The 16,155-nt window shown below is 42.3% G+C and overlaps 2 protein-coding genes across 2 annotated transcripts in view; both read right to left on the reverse strand.

Moving 5' to 3' along the window:
- LOC125761750 (uncharacterized) overlaps positions 1–16,155 on the reverse strand; it is a 137,929-nt gene that overhangs the window by 59,597 nt on the left and 62,177 nt on the right. The window lies entirely within an intron of this gene.
- On the reverse strand, positions 160–14,896 carry LOC125775020 (loricrin-like). Its single transcript, XM_049445400.1, has 3 exons — positions 14,757–14,896; positions 13,095–14,279; positions 160–1,295 (listed from the first exon to the last, which is right to left on the reverse strand). Exons 1-3 carry the CDS (start codon positions 14,769–14,771, stop codon positions 729–731), a joined length of 1,767 nt encoding a protein of 588 aa, XP_049301357.1. The 5' UTR covers positions 14,772–14,896; the 3' UTR covers positions 160–728.

Below are 16,155 nucleotides of genomic sequence, written 5' to 3' on the forward strand. Positions count from 1 at the left end.
ATTCTTCTCATTTGATTCTCCAATGATGGTCGGTCTTGGCCTGTGACCTTGCCTGATGATTGGCAACTTGTGAGCTGAGTCACTCATCACCAATTAGGACTGACTATGCATACGGGATCAATTCTTCTTTTGGTATGAATGCAACAAGAAATACTTCGGTTTAATATTTTTTATGTTTTTTATTACATTTTTTCATGTCTCATCTGTTCCTGCGTTTTTTTTACATGTGTGCTTACAAACGTGTAAGACAGGGTAAAATAATTTATGTACAGTTGACAACACGCTGAAAATGGTGGGGAATATGCGGTTCCATTTGGCTTCCGCTTGGTATCGGAAAACCAACTCTGATTTGCTTTGGTGTACAGAGAGTATGCGACGTGCAGTTGAGGCGTGGAAAGGAGATCAGCTAGATGGTGAGTTTGAGGTAACGTTTGTAAAATGATCGTTAGATCGCAGAGAAGGTAGAGCGCTGTAGAATGGTTGACGGGAGATCTTCAAAGAAATGTTAGATGGATGCAGTGCAGAGTCATCACAGCGAGGAACGTTGTTGCCAAACCGAGGATCACAATCAAACGGTACTGGTGTGAGTGTTGCTGTGTGTAATGTATCCGTGTGTATGACGATGTAGTACATGTTTTTATCAGTGAATAGTATACTGGAGGCACACCTATCACCATCTGATAAAAGCATCCTACCCGGTGGATAGCGATAGCTCAGCTACTCGACTTTTACCACGAGTGGAACTCAGAGTACGAGTGGGAATGAGGTTCCCATCCGTGCGACTTGACGACGACGGGGACATGCTTCTCGACGTACACTGGCTTCTTCACGACAACCGGGACATGCTTCTCCACGTGCACCGGGTAGGGCTTTGGCACCTCGACGTACTCCTTGTGCACCACCTTGACCGGGACCTTGACTGGGTAGGGGACTGGACGATCAACGTGCACCGGAACATGCTTCTCGACGTACACTGGGACCTTCTTCTCCACCACAACCGGGACGTGTTTCTCGACGGTGACCGGGTACGGCACCTTCACCGGGTACGGAACATGCTTCTCCACCTCGACCGGGTACGGAACGTGAACCTTCTTGGTGATCGTGGTTACATGCGGCTCGTCCCAGCCGTGCTTGTGCGAATCCCATCCGTGCGACTCATAACCGTAGCCAAGATCCCACAGACCACGCTTTTCCTGTTTCTTTTCACCTTCCGGCTGAGCAGCCGTCTCAGCATCCTTTTTCTCAACGGCAGCACTCGCCACCAAGGCAATTGCCATCGCAAACACTACAAATCCCTACGGATGGAATTGGAAGTAAAAGGCACACAAAGAAATGGTTAGTTTATCATCACCACACACAAATATCTCTCCAAATCGTCCCCAACAATCACTGGCACTGGAAGATCTTCACTTCTGGACAAGAAACACCAAGATTGCGAAATAGCAAACAACACACCTTCATTTTCAGCTGCTTTTATCACGTAAAACTGGTAGACTCTGAACTGGTGCGAAGACCGAATGATGATTTCCCAAAACTAACTGGCCATATTTATACTGGCACCGTGTCGTTGGGCCAGATCCCACACCTCGATGCCATCGAAAAAAAAAACAATGCTCACTATAATGGTCCCATCTCGCTCCTTCCCTCCGTATTACGCTGTGCGTAGAAAGGAGAGGGCGAAATGTGGCAGCGTGTCGTCAAATTATTCCACCAAAGATCACTTGCACTTCGCCCCACCGTGCCATGTTGGGGAACTTCGTGGGCATTCGCTAGAACGCATTCATCTCCCTCTTACAACATGTCTGCAGGCTCACTCCAAGAGTGTACGTGTGAGTGTCGCGACAGTAACACAGTGTGTAAACCGATTGTGGGTCCCGATCGAGTTTTTGGCGCGCATTCGATACCCTAACATCCAAACAACGCCGCAGTGCATGTGGATATTTAATCAGGCGCCACTCCATAACATTGATCCTCGACGGCGAAAAGTGGGGCGTCTCTAGAGGACCCCTGAAATACATATCCTCTGTGTATCACAACTTACTGCAACACATTATCCCCATTGATGAGTATTGTGCGCTCGTTGGACATCGCTGGAACAGCTGATTGAGAGCTTAAATTTAGTGCTCTGGGGATGCCATCGTATTCCTCTCGATCATGTTTTCACTTTTCAATTCTCGCAATCCGGTTCCAGGCGAAGGGTGAAGAAGTTTCTAACCCTCTACGGTGGTAAACCTCGCGGGGTGTGAGTTGACGCACGCCAGACAAACATACAGTTGCTGTGAATGCGAAAATAAATCCCGCAGTAGTAAAATTAGGCCACTCGTTGTATGTGACCGTGTTGTGGACGAGTGGGACCCCTCCTGGTCGTTGCCGTTTGTTTCGATCGTTTTGCAGTTTCGCTTTCATGCGACTGGTTCTTGGGTTGTTTCGGGATGCGAAGCGTACATCGACAACGTGCGGATTGGCGCGGAATCAGTTGATCTGAGTTTTCCGTATGGGTAACAGTGCGTGGCCAACGCTGTCGGTACCGGTTGTGTGGTTGGTTTTTGCATAAACGGTTTTATCTCGTCCTCGTACGCGAATGGTAATGAGGTTTAATTCGTTGCATTGCAACACCAGGGTTCAATTGTGTTTTAATCGATTGGTTTGTCAGGCTGGGCGGTTTGTTTTGTACGTCGGGAACTGTTTTGTTTTATGTTAGAACGTGTAGTTTATCATAAAAATCTTGCACCGTTTGCGCAAGAAAATGTGATGAATAATAATTGAAAAAATCGGTTTGAGTTTGATTTTATAGATAAAGTTGATGATCCGGTCCTTTGCCAAAAATGTCATAAAACGTTTATCAGTTTGTCAGATAGAGTAAAAGAAATTTATTGTTTTATATATTTATTTTGCTCGCGAAAAGGATTGATTTTTATTCTTCAGGATGTGTATTGTTGATATGTTGCAACTCCTAACATAACTCCATCAGTCGTCTCTTTAGATGCAAAACCGGCTTGCTACATAATACGGTTCGTTTTTGGGGTGGCTTCAAATGATTGATAAGTTGATATGTATCAAATCCCACTTGGGCATATTAAATGTATGCTTCAAATTCGACAGCTTTGCTTAGGGAAACTCACCTGGGAATGTTACATAAAGTGTCATTCAAAACAAAAATTTAACTGCATCGAATCGGGCCATCGCGCGCCATGGAAGTCCATCACAAACGGGTTCTGATCGATCTTTGACCAGCCGCAAAGCACAGCAAGAAACGTTTAAAATACTATTAAAAGACATAAGGCTCGTTTTTCATGGTGTTAACGGCTAGTTATTGGAATCGGTGCATACTGTTTACTGGTGTTGCACGCATGCGAACATCCTCTCCGCCGGTGTACAAGCCAGCAACCCTTGACGGCGCGTGTAAATTGCATTTTAACATCTAAATTAACGTCCAAAATTAATTACGATGCGCGAACCGTACCTTCCACCAACCAAAGAACTGTTTCGTGCACATCGTTTGGGTAGCACATTTAGCACATTTACTTTAATGATGGCTTGTGTCACATCATACCGATTGTTGGGTTTGTCAAGTGTTTGCCGACGGTCGTACAGCCACAAAACAATAACCCACAATCTGGCGCTGCAGTTTATTAAATGCACAACTAAAGCGGACGACCATGCGCAACGTGCTGGGAAAATGCCCGATTGATACCGTTTATTGTCACACGCTGCCGCACTCCTCATAGTCCGCGGAACAACCGCCGGAAGGGTAAGTGGTTCGCGCGTTTACTATTAGCACTGGTAGTAGCAATTGAAAATCTCACGGGATCGACCTGAGGCCAACGAAAGGGCGATGAAGACATTTGAGAGCTGTTTCGGTTTGAATGCGAAACAGTTTTCCTCCGCTGGTGACCTTGTCGTTAAACGAAGTTGAACGAATGAATGGTTGAGAGTTTGTGATGATGGCGAGATGACATTCGAGATAACGTAAACCGAGCGCATTGGTAAAGTCAATTACCCCTTCGAAAGAGGTTGGGTAATTTGAGCAGCATCCTTGTTGGGGTGGGCATGGTTGTCCTTCCGAGTTCCCTTTACAGCATTTGCACATTTTTATGCGTAAAAGTTTTTCGACTGGCAAACAGCAAGGACTTTTCGGCTTTGTAGTAAAAATGTGTCTAGTAAGCCTTTGAAAGGCAATAATCGTATCATCGTCAAGCCAAAAAACCCGACATCGAATAGTAATTCGATGCTAAGAGCTATTAAGTGTGTACATAATTGTTTCATTTACATATCCTTTGACTAAAATTAACCATATTGCGTACATTTGCGTTCATTCCGTAGTAATTTCGAAGAAATGAGCTATTTTTTTAGAATGATCAGTGATCAAACACCTTCCCCATCACAGCGAGGTACAAAATCAGATTCACTTTCGTTTTCGTCACGTTTCCAAACAGTCCAAATTAATTGAAACTGGAAACGTGCTGTTCACCGGTTGTAACCAGCTGTTTTCCTTCCATTTACATAATCCCTGTGCTAACTAGCTACTTTACGGCTCTTGGACCAGTTCTGGGCCAGCGTACATCGGGACTGAAGTTGATAGTCAGGATAAATTAAAATTTTATTATAACTTTCCCATCTGTTGCATAAAACGAAAAACGTTTTCGAACTAATAAACAAAACCAATACTTCCCTGTACGCATCGCGTCAGTGAAGGGGTTTTTTTTACAACATCTTGCCGGGTTTCAACCAGTGGCTCAGCTGAAGGAATTCTTTGGAAAATGATGTCTTTGCGCAATGCTAGCAAACGGTTCAAGTATTAAGTTTTTGTGCATGTCATATGCAAAGTTACCCCCAGCTACCAAACTCACCGATAGAAGTCATCTTTTCGAACATGAAGGCTACACGGTGCGCCCCCACCAACCCTCGCTCTCCAAGCTAACTACCGATGTTCAGCTGGCTGTAAGTCGCACGATCGTGTTCGGGTTAATTTCTGAGCACCGGATTCCATTGCACCATCGGCAACACACGAGGTTTTATGATAACTTGGGTAATTTTTACGCTTCGCTGGTTCAGCTTCCAAGATCGCACACCACCACGATCAGCAAACTGTCTTGCCATGGGAGATCGATTTTGTACAACAAGCGATGAAATGGAAGTTTTATGATTTTATGCTTTTTTTGCCGTCTATTTATCTCGCTCTTGTACCTTAAGGTTCAACCATAAATGCCATTCTATATGCGTCGTTTAGTCTCGCAACGTTTTTGGGAATGGATGGGATGGTCAATATTTCTATACCTTCACACATGTCATAGACAGCTGCATCGTTGCAGCAGATGCTATTGGGAGTCAAAGCGAATGAACTGGGAACCTGTGCGACCAGTGGACCCACTGGTTCAACACTCGTCACGGACTCCCCGGCGGAGGCCGACATTGATTGAAGACGGAGGCACAAAAAACAATCCTCTTCTGTGCGCTTTTAGTATCAACAGTAGGGAAGGAAAGGTCTGCTAGGATGATGATTTTCGTAAAGGTGGTCACTGTTGATGGGCTACATCCGCTGTACTGAAAAGCCGATAGCGAAAGCATCGTTAATTGGAATCTAATAATCGTCGAGAAAATCCCTCCCAATTGGGCGACTTGCTGTCGTTTGTCGAGGGGTTCAGTGAATGGTTTATTAATTTTGATGATGGCTTTTTGTGGCTAGTGGAACGGTTTATGCTGCGGGTCATGGGTGCTAGTAATTGGTGCAAGGTTTCGAGGTTCCCCCTTTATTTGCTCATTCAGATCGATCGTGTTGATAGTGTTTCATTTCATCACGATGGAGTTTGAGAGTTATCGCAACGGGGAGGGACAATGGGCAAGGACCATTAAATGTGTTGTCTTAGGATAATTATTAAACGCTTTAATTACATATCCAAAACTCTATCCAATCTTTCTTTCTCTTAGGGACTTTTATCATGCTTTCAAAGCATGCAAATAAACCAATCCATAAGTTGGGTTTAAAAGCTAATATGATTCAAAATTACCTGCTATTGCGTAAATACTACAACTGAGCTAAACTGCTTTCGATTCGATTAGCCAACGCTAAATAAGTTGAACCGTTCCCTATCAATCATACCGTTGCATTCAGAACCGACAACCGCTTAACCCAAGATCTCATACAGTCCTTCATTAGCAGCAGTTTTACATCATCACGGATCTAATGATCGTCGGTGGAGAATCCCCCCAAAGAAGCTTTTACTCGAGGAGAGAATTAGTCGTGATCAGCGATCAGAACCCCCAACCCGTCGGCTGGCTAATGTAACTCATTTGTTTCACGCTGCATTCGAGTCGTCGCGTAGAATTTCATTTGCAAACGACCACCATGTTTAGATTTCAAATGGCCCGCGTACTGGTGGCATCGTCGGACCGTAACGTACACAAGTTTATGATTCTTCTTTGCTGCTTGTTCTCACCCCGCCATCAACATTTTGTTGCACTCTTTTGGATGTAAAGAGTTGGAAAAGCTTATGGGTTGGTAGGAAACAGTGTTGTGCGACCTTGTGGAAAATGCTTTTAGTGCGTTTTGTTCGTTTCCGGTAGAATTTTTCATTTCCGGCTATCAGGTGCTGGAAGTTCTCATCATTACCATTAAATTGATGTGATATTATTGAATATTTAGCAGCAAGGGCAATTGGCAAGGGTAGATATGTAGAGCAAAAAGTATCTAAAAAAAACTGTAGTTATTGATAGTTTTTTTTTTGTAAAATTTACGTTATGCTATTTTAAATAAAGCATTACAATATTTGCTCCTTTTGAATGAATGGTCTCAAAATCTTGGACCAGAATGTACCGTAGCTCCATACCAAGAGCTTGCCTAGTCACGGCTGAAATAATTGGACATAACTTCTCTAGGTCAGTATGTAACGTCGGCTGTCAAGGTCGCTGGTCCCGAGAGGCGCCACTCTCGGACTGTTCGGTGGCGCAACACTGAGCCGACCTTCCCTTCACCGTCTTTTTCCTTTCTGTCTCCGGACCATCAACATCAGCACCACAATCACCACATGAAGTCGGTGGCTGTGGCGGCGGAAAACATATAATTTACATCCGACGGAAGCCTAGCAGCTGACCGGTCAGATATTCCGCTGTACGCACGACCTATGAAGTGGAGTGAAATCATTAGACGCTACATGGAGGAATGGAGATGAAGCAGCAGAAATAAACACAAGCTAAAGCAGTGCACTGAAATAGATTGACCTCTCAGTGGACCCTACAGTGGAATAGAAAAACGTTCCGAATTAAACAGGGCAAGCAGAGTGCAGTAGGGGTTTGCGTACTTGAGAGTTTAGAAACGAAATTGGGTTACATTTATGTGCCGGCAATGTGGAGACGTTTCAGGATTGTGGTTGTACCGGTGAACCCCGTCATTTGGATGAGTAGATAATAGTTATAAAAATAATAGCAGCATTAACAAATAGGAAACAACAATTTGAAGCATTAATACAAGCATGGTGAATGCCATGTTTAGCTGAATATAAATAATATGCGAGGTTAGGTAATAATATAATTATTGTACAAAAAGCATATGTGTCTTAATTAATATTACAAATACTTTACTTTTTCCAAAATTTTGCTATTTTAACTTTTTGTTATAATTAATATAACTAATATCAACCAAATCATTTATTGTACGAAATTTGTGTTTAACTAGCATTCATAGCATTCATTCGAAGATTCTTCAGTTGAACAATCTAACATCTTTAATACAAATGACTAATAAATCTTGTTTAAATTGGATTAATTAAAATATTGCGCTCAAACAACATGAACTGAGCTAGTATACGATGTATTTCGACTTGTAGATAATGAATTGAATGTGCTGTTGAGAGACATTCCAGTGGATTAAGCAGCCTGTACAAGGTTTCTGTGTTAACTGCGTAGCTTAACGCACGGTGCTACCTTCAGAAACAACATTAACATGATCACCGTTAGGTACGAGTATGCTAATGCTCGTACGTAGCAATCGTACAACACTGTTTGTAAAACATGAATGAATTTATAACCGGCATTGCAACAACACTTCCACTTGCTTAATGAGACGTGTAAAAACCGGTAGCAATTCATCTGTATGTATACCGCTTCAGCGCTAGATGAGGATATGTCATTTCTCCTAACTGAATGCTTGCACAAGCATGGAGATCTAGCTTGCTAAAAGCACTTCTTTGTGCGGGGAATGTTTTCGCAACAATTATCTATTGAAATTGATTTCGCTGATTCAGTGAACCTATTGTAAAAGCAAATATGTCAAAATATGCAAAATGAGACATCATACTTTATTTACGAGTAGTTTGCGCTAATTTTTACTTAGCGAAGTAGCCAACTTGATGGCGTTAATCCATTGGCTGATTTAATCATGCTTGCTTAAGGTGTGATACTGACGAAATTGCTTTCGATTGCAAATAGTGTCCCCGTAACTTTTCACAGTTACCTCCGCGTTCCTGCCACCTACCGATTGTCGTAGACGATGCAGGCGAATTTAACGCAATGCGCATCGTGAACAATAGCACTTGATGTTGATTATCGTGGCATCAAAGATGGAAGAGACGGATAATGAGAAGGTTCGCAAAAAACGCTACGATTTTAACGCCGACTAGACTGGGGTGTACCCAAGTGGAAGGTAAAACCGGAGCGTCACCAAACTGAAACGCAAATAAAATTAAACGTTACGATAAGCGACGAACCCTCTCTCTCTCTCGAGTTGGTAATGATCAGTGTTGAACGAAAAGTTTCAGGTATTTTCTATATAATTATTAATTCTTATTGTTGTTTCTTTTGTACAGAAACTAGTTAAAAACTATGAATCTTCAATTTTAAAGAAGTTAGAATAACTTAGAGATTATTTTTGTTATTTGGACGAAAAAGAGAGGCCTTTATTTTAGAAACTTATCGTTTCATTACCCTTTCCATAGCGTTCAGCACAAGCGACAAATTTAAGCAAAATATTAATAAATTGGACACTTTTCCTGGTGCATATTTTGTTTCATTTCTCACATATTTCTGTACGCCGTTTTGCTCGTGAGAAAGGCATCGCCCTAGCAGCATTAGCACCGACCGTTGGCAACAATTATGACGATGAATCATCCACTCAATCTGCATGATGTATCTTCCGCTAGCTTCACAACGGCTCTCATGTTGCAGCAATGTTGTCCCTCACTCTATCAGCTTCAGCTGAAATGCTATGAGTGTGTCCGGGGGTTTTTTTTGTATGAATGTATTTTTGTTGCGATGTTCGTCATACCGTCCTATGTAGCGGTGTTGAGAAAATTCATTTATAATTTTATTTTCATTACCCGTTTGCATCCATCGCTGCAATCAATCGATGTCAGTACTGCGCAGTTTCTCGTCGGATCGAAAGGAAGCTTCGGGGAACTGATGCGAGAGGAGGCTCTCCAAATTGCAACACCGGTAGCGGCAGCGAGAGAATGTGTCATCTATGAGCTAAACTTTACCGCATTGCAATCCTCGTACACTTGCAAGGCCGCTGACATTTGGTATGCAGTGCGAGAACCGCATCCAAACATGCTGTCCGCCTGTTTCGGCGCAGCAGCTGAACGGGCAAATTGGAGGAATTGCAATAATTAATTTACATAACACACTGACCGACTGAAATAACCCATAGGCGGGAGTATAGATGCCCGGTGCGGAAAGGAGTAGGTGTTCTGGTCGCGAAGAAAATTCGACCGGGAACATTAAATGCGTACTTATGCTGTGCGCAATTCCAGGCACATCGTACTCGTATCTGTCACAGTGTCCTCGCAACCATCGTTGCGATGAATCTACTGGTTACTAGTGGAGGAGTTTATCAGACAGGTAATAGTTTGGCAAGTCTTTCACCCGGGCGCCTTTTCCCGTTTCACCTGTCAGACGGCGGAACCCTCGTCCTGTGCATTAAAAGCCGTTGTGAAATGAATGAAACATGTGGTAAGATGATTAACGGTGAGAATTGTATGAAAAGGAGGGTTCGATATTGCTGTCAGTAGCAATTTGTTTTCTGTGAAGTAAGCTTAATTTTTATTCTAAGACTAAGTCTTAGACTAAGTATTTTTTATCGGAAAATACTTTAAAATCTTTACTCTATCTGCAAATTCACCGACACTACTTTAAACCGTGATAAACTTGGGACTGTATTTCCACTCGATGGTTTTGCATGATGATTTTGCAAACTTGTCACCATTTCAATCATGACTCTATTATCATCATCAGATTCTATTGTTTCGCTTATCCATTCGGAGTGAGTTTAATCCCACCGTCAACTGGTTGTTTCATTGGACTTTTGTAAAGACTTCAGTTAAAAAACCGGTCAACCTATTTCTTTATTGAACGGCCGGTGAAGAAACAAAGGAAAACCCCACCGATATTACCGGCGTTCGGATGGAATCGCGATTTGGCAACTAGAGGGTATCGGGTCTGAACAAACAACAGTAACAACTATCAAACCATGATTATCTAACGCGAAAACTCAAACAAACTCTTGACAGCGCCGTTTTTCACAGATAAATAATAACCTATGAATGTATGGCGCAGGGCTTGGGAGGCTGGTCTCGCGCTCGTTGACCCAAAAGTGTATTGCATGGCGCTTCCAGACAAGTGTCATAAAAATGGAACTCCTCTTCGTGTGCAAAGTGGCACGACTTCATATGGGTGCTGATTGCAATTGGCTATGCAGTTGGCTTCCAGCACTAAAAATGCGATGCGTAAGTTGGTCAAGATATTGCAGGAGTGCTGTGAGTGTTTCTGACAACATTTAAATCGTTTTGCTCATATTTATCCAAGTGATGAAGTTAATTATATTTAGATCAATATAACTAACCTAGCTGTAATGTTGTTTGTTGCCCTTAGGTCATAAATTTCAAGCACTAGTGAAACAATGGGTATTGTTTCTTTCCCGGCCGAAACCATACCTCCCTTCCGTGTGGATAAAATCATCTGGTTTAAGGTTAGTTTCCTCACCCTATTTTTCTTCTGTATCGTTGACTACCTAGACCACTTTTTGGGCCACTTTCAACAACTTACATAATCTACCGAACAGGCTTTTACGCTGCGCCGGATGGCTGTCAATGGTAGTTTTTTAGGAGGGTTTCCTGTTTGAATCGGGTTCGTCGCTTAAAGTCTTTCGTTCGATTCGCTTAATTAATTGTGTCAGATCATAAAGAGCACGCCCTTCACCTAGTGCGGTGCCTTAGACCTTTTGATGGCAGTTATTTTCTTGTTCATTTTCCTTCCCGTTTCGTCTTACTTTCCTTTTCACTGTATTCGGGAAAGGGTGTTTTTTGTTTCCTTTCTGGTGTAGTCAAACGCCGCATCAAATCAATCGTTTTCATTTTCCGTTTTTTTCAAGGCTTCGTTTGAAGCAGCGAGCTAAAAAGAAGAGTCATTTGGTTGGAAAACCAATGAAAAGGCTTGCATGAAGCGGTCTAACCGATTGGATTCCCCGGTGATCGGTGTGTTGATCTTCACCTAATTTACACACCTATTATTATGATGTATCGTCCGCTTTGACCAATCCATCAAGTTCACGCCAGGGCGAAAGAGGAAGAAGGTGCGTAGGAAGTTATGTAGTAAGGTTTTGCACAGCAGAAGAAGAGAAGACCATCGTCTTCTACATGCAGATTCGGTAGTAGATTTGTGTTTATATCGCTTTTTCGCTTTACACACGAAGGGTGAAAAAAATCGATGGTACGAAAAAACAAACACGGCGTTTAATGATCACGAATATTTTATCAGCAGCAAACAGCTCCGAACGTATAGTGGTAGCATTTTGGAACAGTGACGTCCATAAATAGTCGCGTGATTGGGACCGACGGTTACGGAGGTATCCATAAAAGGTTAATCGTTGTAGTAGATTGATGTCTTAATTCACGATTGTTAGCATACGATCAACAATGAAACATAATGATTATGTCAAAAAGCGGAGAGTAAAACAGTTGCTTAAAATGAGTGCGAAAAAGTTGAGGTTTTTTTTTCATAGAAACATGTTGCTATCATCAGTTAGATGCAGAAAGTCATATTAATTGTCTGTCTAGTTAATTAACTCTTTTTATGACTATCTCTGTTAAGCTTTGTTATTTACGAGCTCATAATAAAATGACGCTCTTGTAATACATAAACAATTCTGTGCGGCACGCGCATGCACGTTTTGCACGATCACTATGTCACGATCCAAATCACGCGGCATGCAATCGCATATACTCATAGCCATCATCGTTATCGATGGTCATCGTTGAGTTGCGTCTAGTGAAAAAAATCCTACCAATCCCCTTTTTTCCCCATCGGCTATGTATTCTCACTTTCATAACCATGAGCTCTGGCGTCCGGCTAGTTATCGTCCTTTGCCTCTTAACCCATTTCCCATGGATTATGCCCAAAACATGGACAACATGTGATGGCAACGTCGTCTGGACGCCTGGGGCAAGCTTGTTGAAGAATGTATATGATGTGGTGTTTTTTGTATAACCGTGACGGAGGGTAAGCTTACGAGCGACGAAGGAAATGGTGTGCTACTGAATTGAAATTGTACCGGAAACACCTTGCCATTCGTTGCCGTCGACGAATTCATTCATAAGTTTGGCGCAACGACTGGTTTTCGCATCCGGGGTCACATGAAAGTGCTTTGCTGTATCGAGTCTTTCTTCGAAGCTATCCAAACCACTCAACAACGATCACGGCTCGATCGCGGCGTGTTTTGGGTTGGTGATCAATGTGCTAATTTTAGGATTTTTTTTTACTTTGGTTTGGGTTTTTATTTGCGTGTATTTAATCTGTAATGATTTGGCTTTCTAAATACACTACAACCAACATGCAGTATTTAAACTTTATTTAGAATACATTGTTAAATCTCGTTGAAAATCTCTTTCAATACTATAAAAGTAATAAAAGTAATGTTTAGCACATGGTGAGAAAATAACAAACAAATTTAATTTGATTTCTTTTAAAACCAACGGTTATTTATTAATCATGAGCTGCACATACTCGTCGCAAATGAGACTAATACATCAGTAAAGCTTTTCTGGTTATCGTGAAAGGAGAGAATATTCAAACTTACAATCAAATTAGAGGAATTCTTACACTCTTTACCATCCGTGATGATGAAGATGGTGTTTATGCTTGTTGAAGGTTTTCTCGAACGTAATCGTCTTAGTGAATGATGCGCCACCATGACCTCCACCATGGCCACCTCCACCGTAACCACCTCCTCCAACAGTGCCACCATTTCCGCCTCCATAGCCTCCACCAATATTTCCACTACCACCACCGTAGCCGCCTCCGTTAGAACCACCATAATTACCACCGAATCCACCGGCACTTGCTCCCGCGTGTGCACTTGCGCTAGCACTTGCACTGGCTGCAGCATGCCCTGCACCACTTCCGTAGTTGCCTCCTGAGGGAACAGGGACCTCCTTCACTACCGTGACAGGTACCTCTTTCTCGATATACACTGGATAGGGTCGATCGACCGGTACTGGAACGGGCTTTTCGATAACGATCGGTCGGGGCGGAGGATTGTGATCGACGTGTTTGGTGATTGTGATTTGCTTAGTAAAACCATGCCCACTATGTCCACCGTGTCCGTTTGAAGGAGCTGGACCGGCCACGGCGTGAGACTGTTGCGGAGATCCTCCATGATAAGAACCCCCAGCGGATCCCTGAGGCACACTATTGTGTCCTCCTGCACTAGCTCCGGCAGCAGCGAAACTGTTCGCATAGCTGTGAGAGGCTCCGCCAGATCCTTGGTAACTACCTGTTCCCACCGGAGGAGTAAGATGATCCGAGGGAGCATGCACCGCTGGTCCACCTACATTACCGCCATTGTGTCCGTATCCGCCCGATCCTCCATGTGCTGGAGCATAACCAGAATGATCACCTTGTCCGGCGTGTACCGAGGATCCACTTCCTGCACTTGCACTTGCACTTGCACTTGCATAAGCATTGCTTCCAGCTATTTGATGTCCACCACCTCCACCAGTACCCGAATGACTTGGGGCACCACCGCCGTAACCTCCAGCATTTCCTCCGTTTGAATATCCCGGTCCAGTGGACGCTCCTCCGTATCCTCCTCCAACAGAGCCTCCATGACCACTGCCTACTCCCACTCCTGCTCCATGTAGTCCACCACCAAACGAAAGTCCAAAACTTCCGCCACCCAGGGAAAAACTACCTCCGCCACCACCACTATGTCCACCCTCCGATTCGGAGCTGAGGATGAGCTTTTTCTTCCATAAATGTGCGTTTGCAAGCGAAAGTGTGAGAAGTGAAACAAGCTGTAATAAAATGAACAAAAAATTTAATCACATAATCTTAGATAGGATTTTAAGAACCAAAAAAAACGCACAAACATAAAACCGAATACTAAAATGAAAAATATCCGCTTCCATGGCCTTTAGAGCTACCACTGTTCTGCGCATGCCCGTGTGAAGCGTTTTTATGAAACGCTTCATGAATTCGAACCAAACCATTTTCAGAAAATATATTTCTTGTAGCGCAAAAGACACTTATTTCTTGGTTTGTAGTGTACGAAAAGCAATGGTTTGCGCAAAGGTTTCAAATTAACAGTTTGATGATTAGTAATGTTTCGTACGAAAAATATCACCAACTCAATTAAAGGCACAGATTAACCGATCACTGCACTGGAGATATGTTGTTCAAATTTCATACCGTTTTGATTTGTTCCCTAGCTGATTGCATTATGGTTTTATGATTTTTAATCTATTTCAATCTTCACACAGTTGTCGACTCACCAAGAAACACTTCATTTTAATAGTTTTCTGTATTTCACTTCTTTCACTATTTCACTGAAACAATCCAACTGCATCAATATCGAAAGACAAATTGAGCAAGTGCAGCTGTGCTCGCCTGTTTTTATACGCGATCAAGGCACACCCAGCAAGCTTCAGACATGCTAGAACGTTAGAACAATCTGTGCAATTATCATATTAATAGAAGCATCAACTCACGAATCATCCCAGCCACTTGTAATGGGATATTCCGGGCTGGAAGCTCATTGGGATACGGCACCACAAACACCGGTTTGGCACCGGATCAACAATGACTGCAAACGAAATTGAAAGTGATTCACGCTAAGCTAACGATGCAGTTTTCTTGATACTTTCATTGATTCCTGATTGTTTATGTTAATATTTTCTTGCACACTTCGTTATTCCTTCGGTCGTGAGTTAATACAGCTGACGTTAGAGGCATGCAATAAGCCTATTTGTATTTCCAAACATGTTCCACGTGTCTCTTCGCCGGGGAAATCAATCACGACTTGAAGCGTGCAACTACAGAGAAACACTTTCTAAGAACAAGAGGTTAAATTAATGTCAGTAAGCGTTTTGAAGCGTTGTAGCTGTTAGTTAATTAGCAAAATATTCAATAAAGCATTGTTTTAAAACGTCCGAAACATGAAAGTTCTCTCGAGGTTTCAGCCATGTGCACGTGATTATGATGTACAACTCATTAATCAACTATTGCAAGCATCACGGGTTATTTATGAAGTTGAAACAGGATCTTTGATATAAACACATGCAGGAGGCTTACGACGAAACTTGTGCGAAACTGTGAATGTTGAATGTGTTTCCACACGAGTTTCTTTTTGTATGAAGTTCTTGTTTTATAGCATCACTGCGGATTGGTTTTTGGGCTAAATAGTTGTTAGTTTTTAGGTTATTTAACATAATTTTGTTATTGTTACAACCGAAGGGCCATTTTTTTATCTGTGGCAAAGGGTTATGTGGAATTTAACCTTTGTAATTGATGATTTAAAGTAAAATTCCAATTGAATTTTGCCATAATATTATAACAAAGGAATTATAGGAAATTCCCCTTTGAAATGAATGATACAGAAATGTTTTGTATCGATTGAGTGTTCTCATTAGTCACGCTAGCTACCAATAATAGTGTGTAAAAATGAAAACGTTTTCCATGTTAAATCGAAACTTTTAAACTGATTTTATTAACATAGGGTAATATAGAGATTACAAAATGTGATTGCTTAAGACAATTTTCAGTTAAATATCGTTCTGAGACCTTAGCACCCTAAAATATTGACTCTGGAGAAAATGGATGAGGTAAATAGTTTTCCACCCTTCGTTATGAATGCATCTAAATGAAACGCCACCCTTTGCAATTTTGTACCGG

This window comes from Anopheles funestus, chromosome 2RL, assembly GCF_943734845.2.
Source record: "Anopheles funestus chromosome 2RL, idAnoFuneDA-416_04, whole genome shotgun sequence".
NCBI classification, from domain to species: domain Eukaryota; kingdom Metazoa; phylum Arthropoda; class Insecta; order Diptera; family Culicidae; genus Anopheles; species Anopheles funestus.

What these genes read in the sequence shown, in the direction of transcription:
- LOC125775020 (XM_049445400.1), bottom strand. An exon ending in ATCTTCATCATCACGGATGG is followed by an intron (nt 1,296 to 13,094) that starts TAAAGAGTGTAA and finishes TTCCATCCGTAG; the next exon opens with GGATTTGTAGTGTTTGCGAT.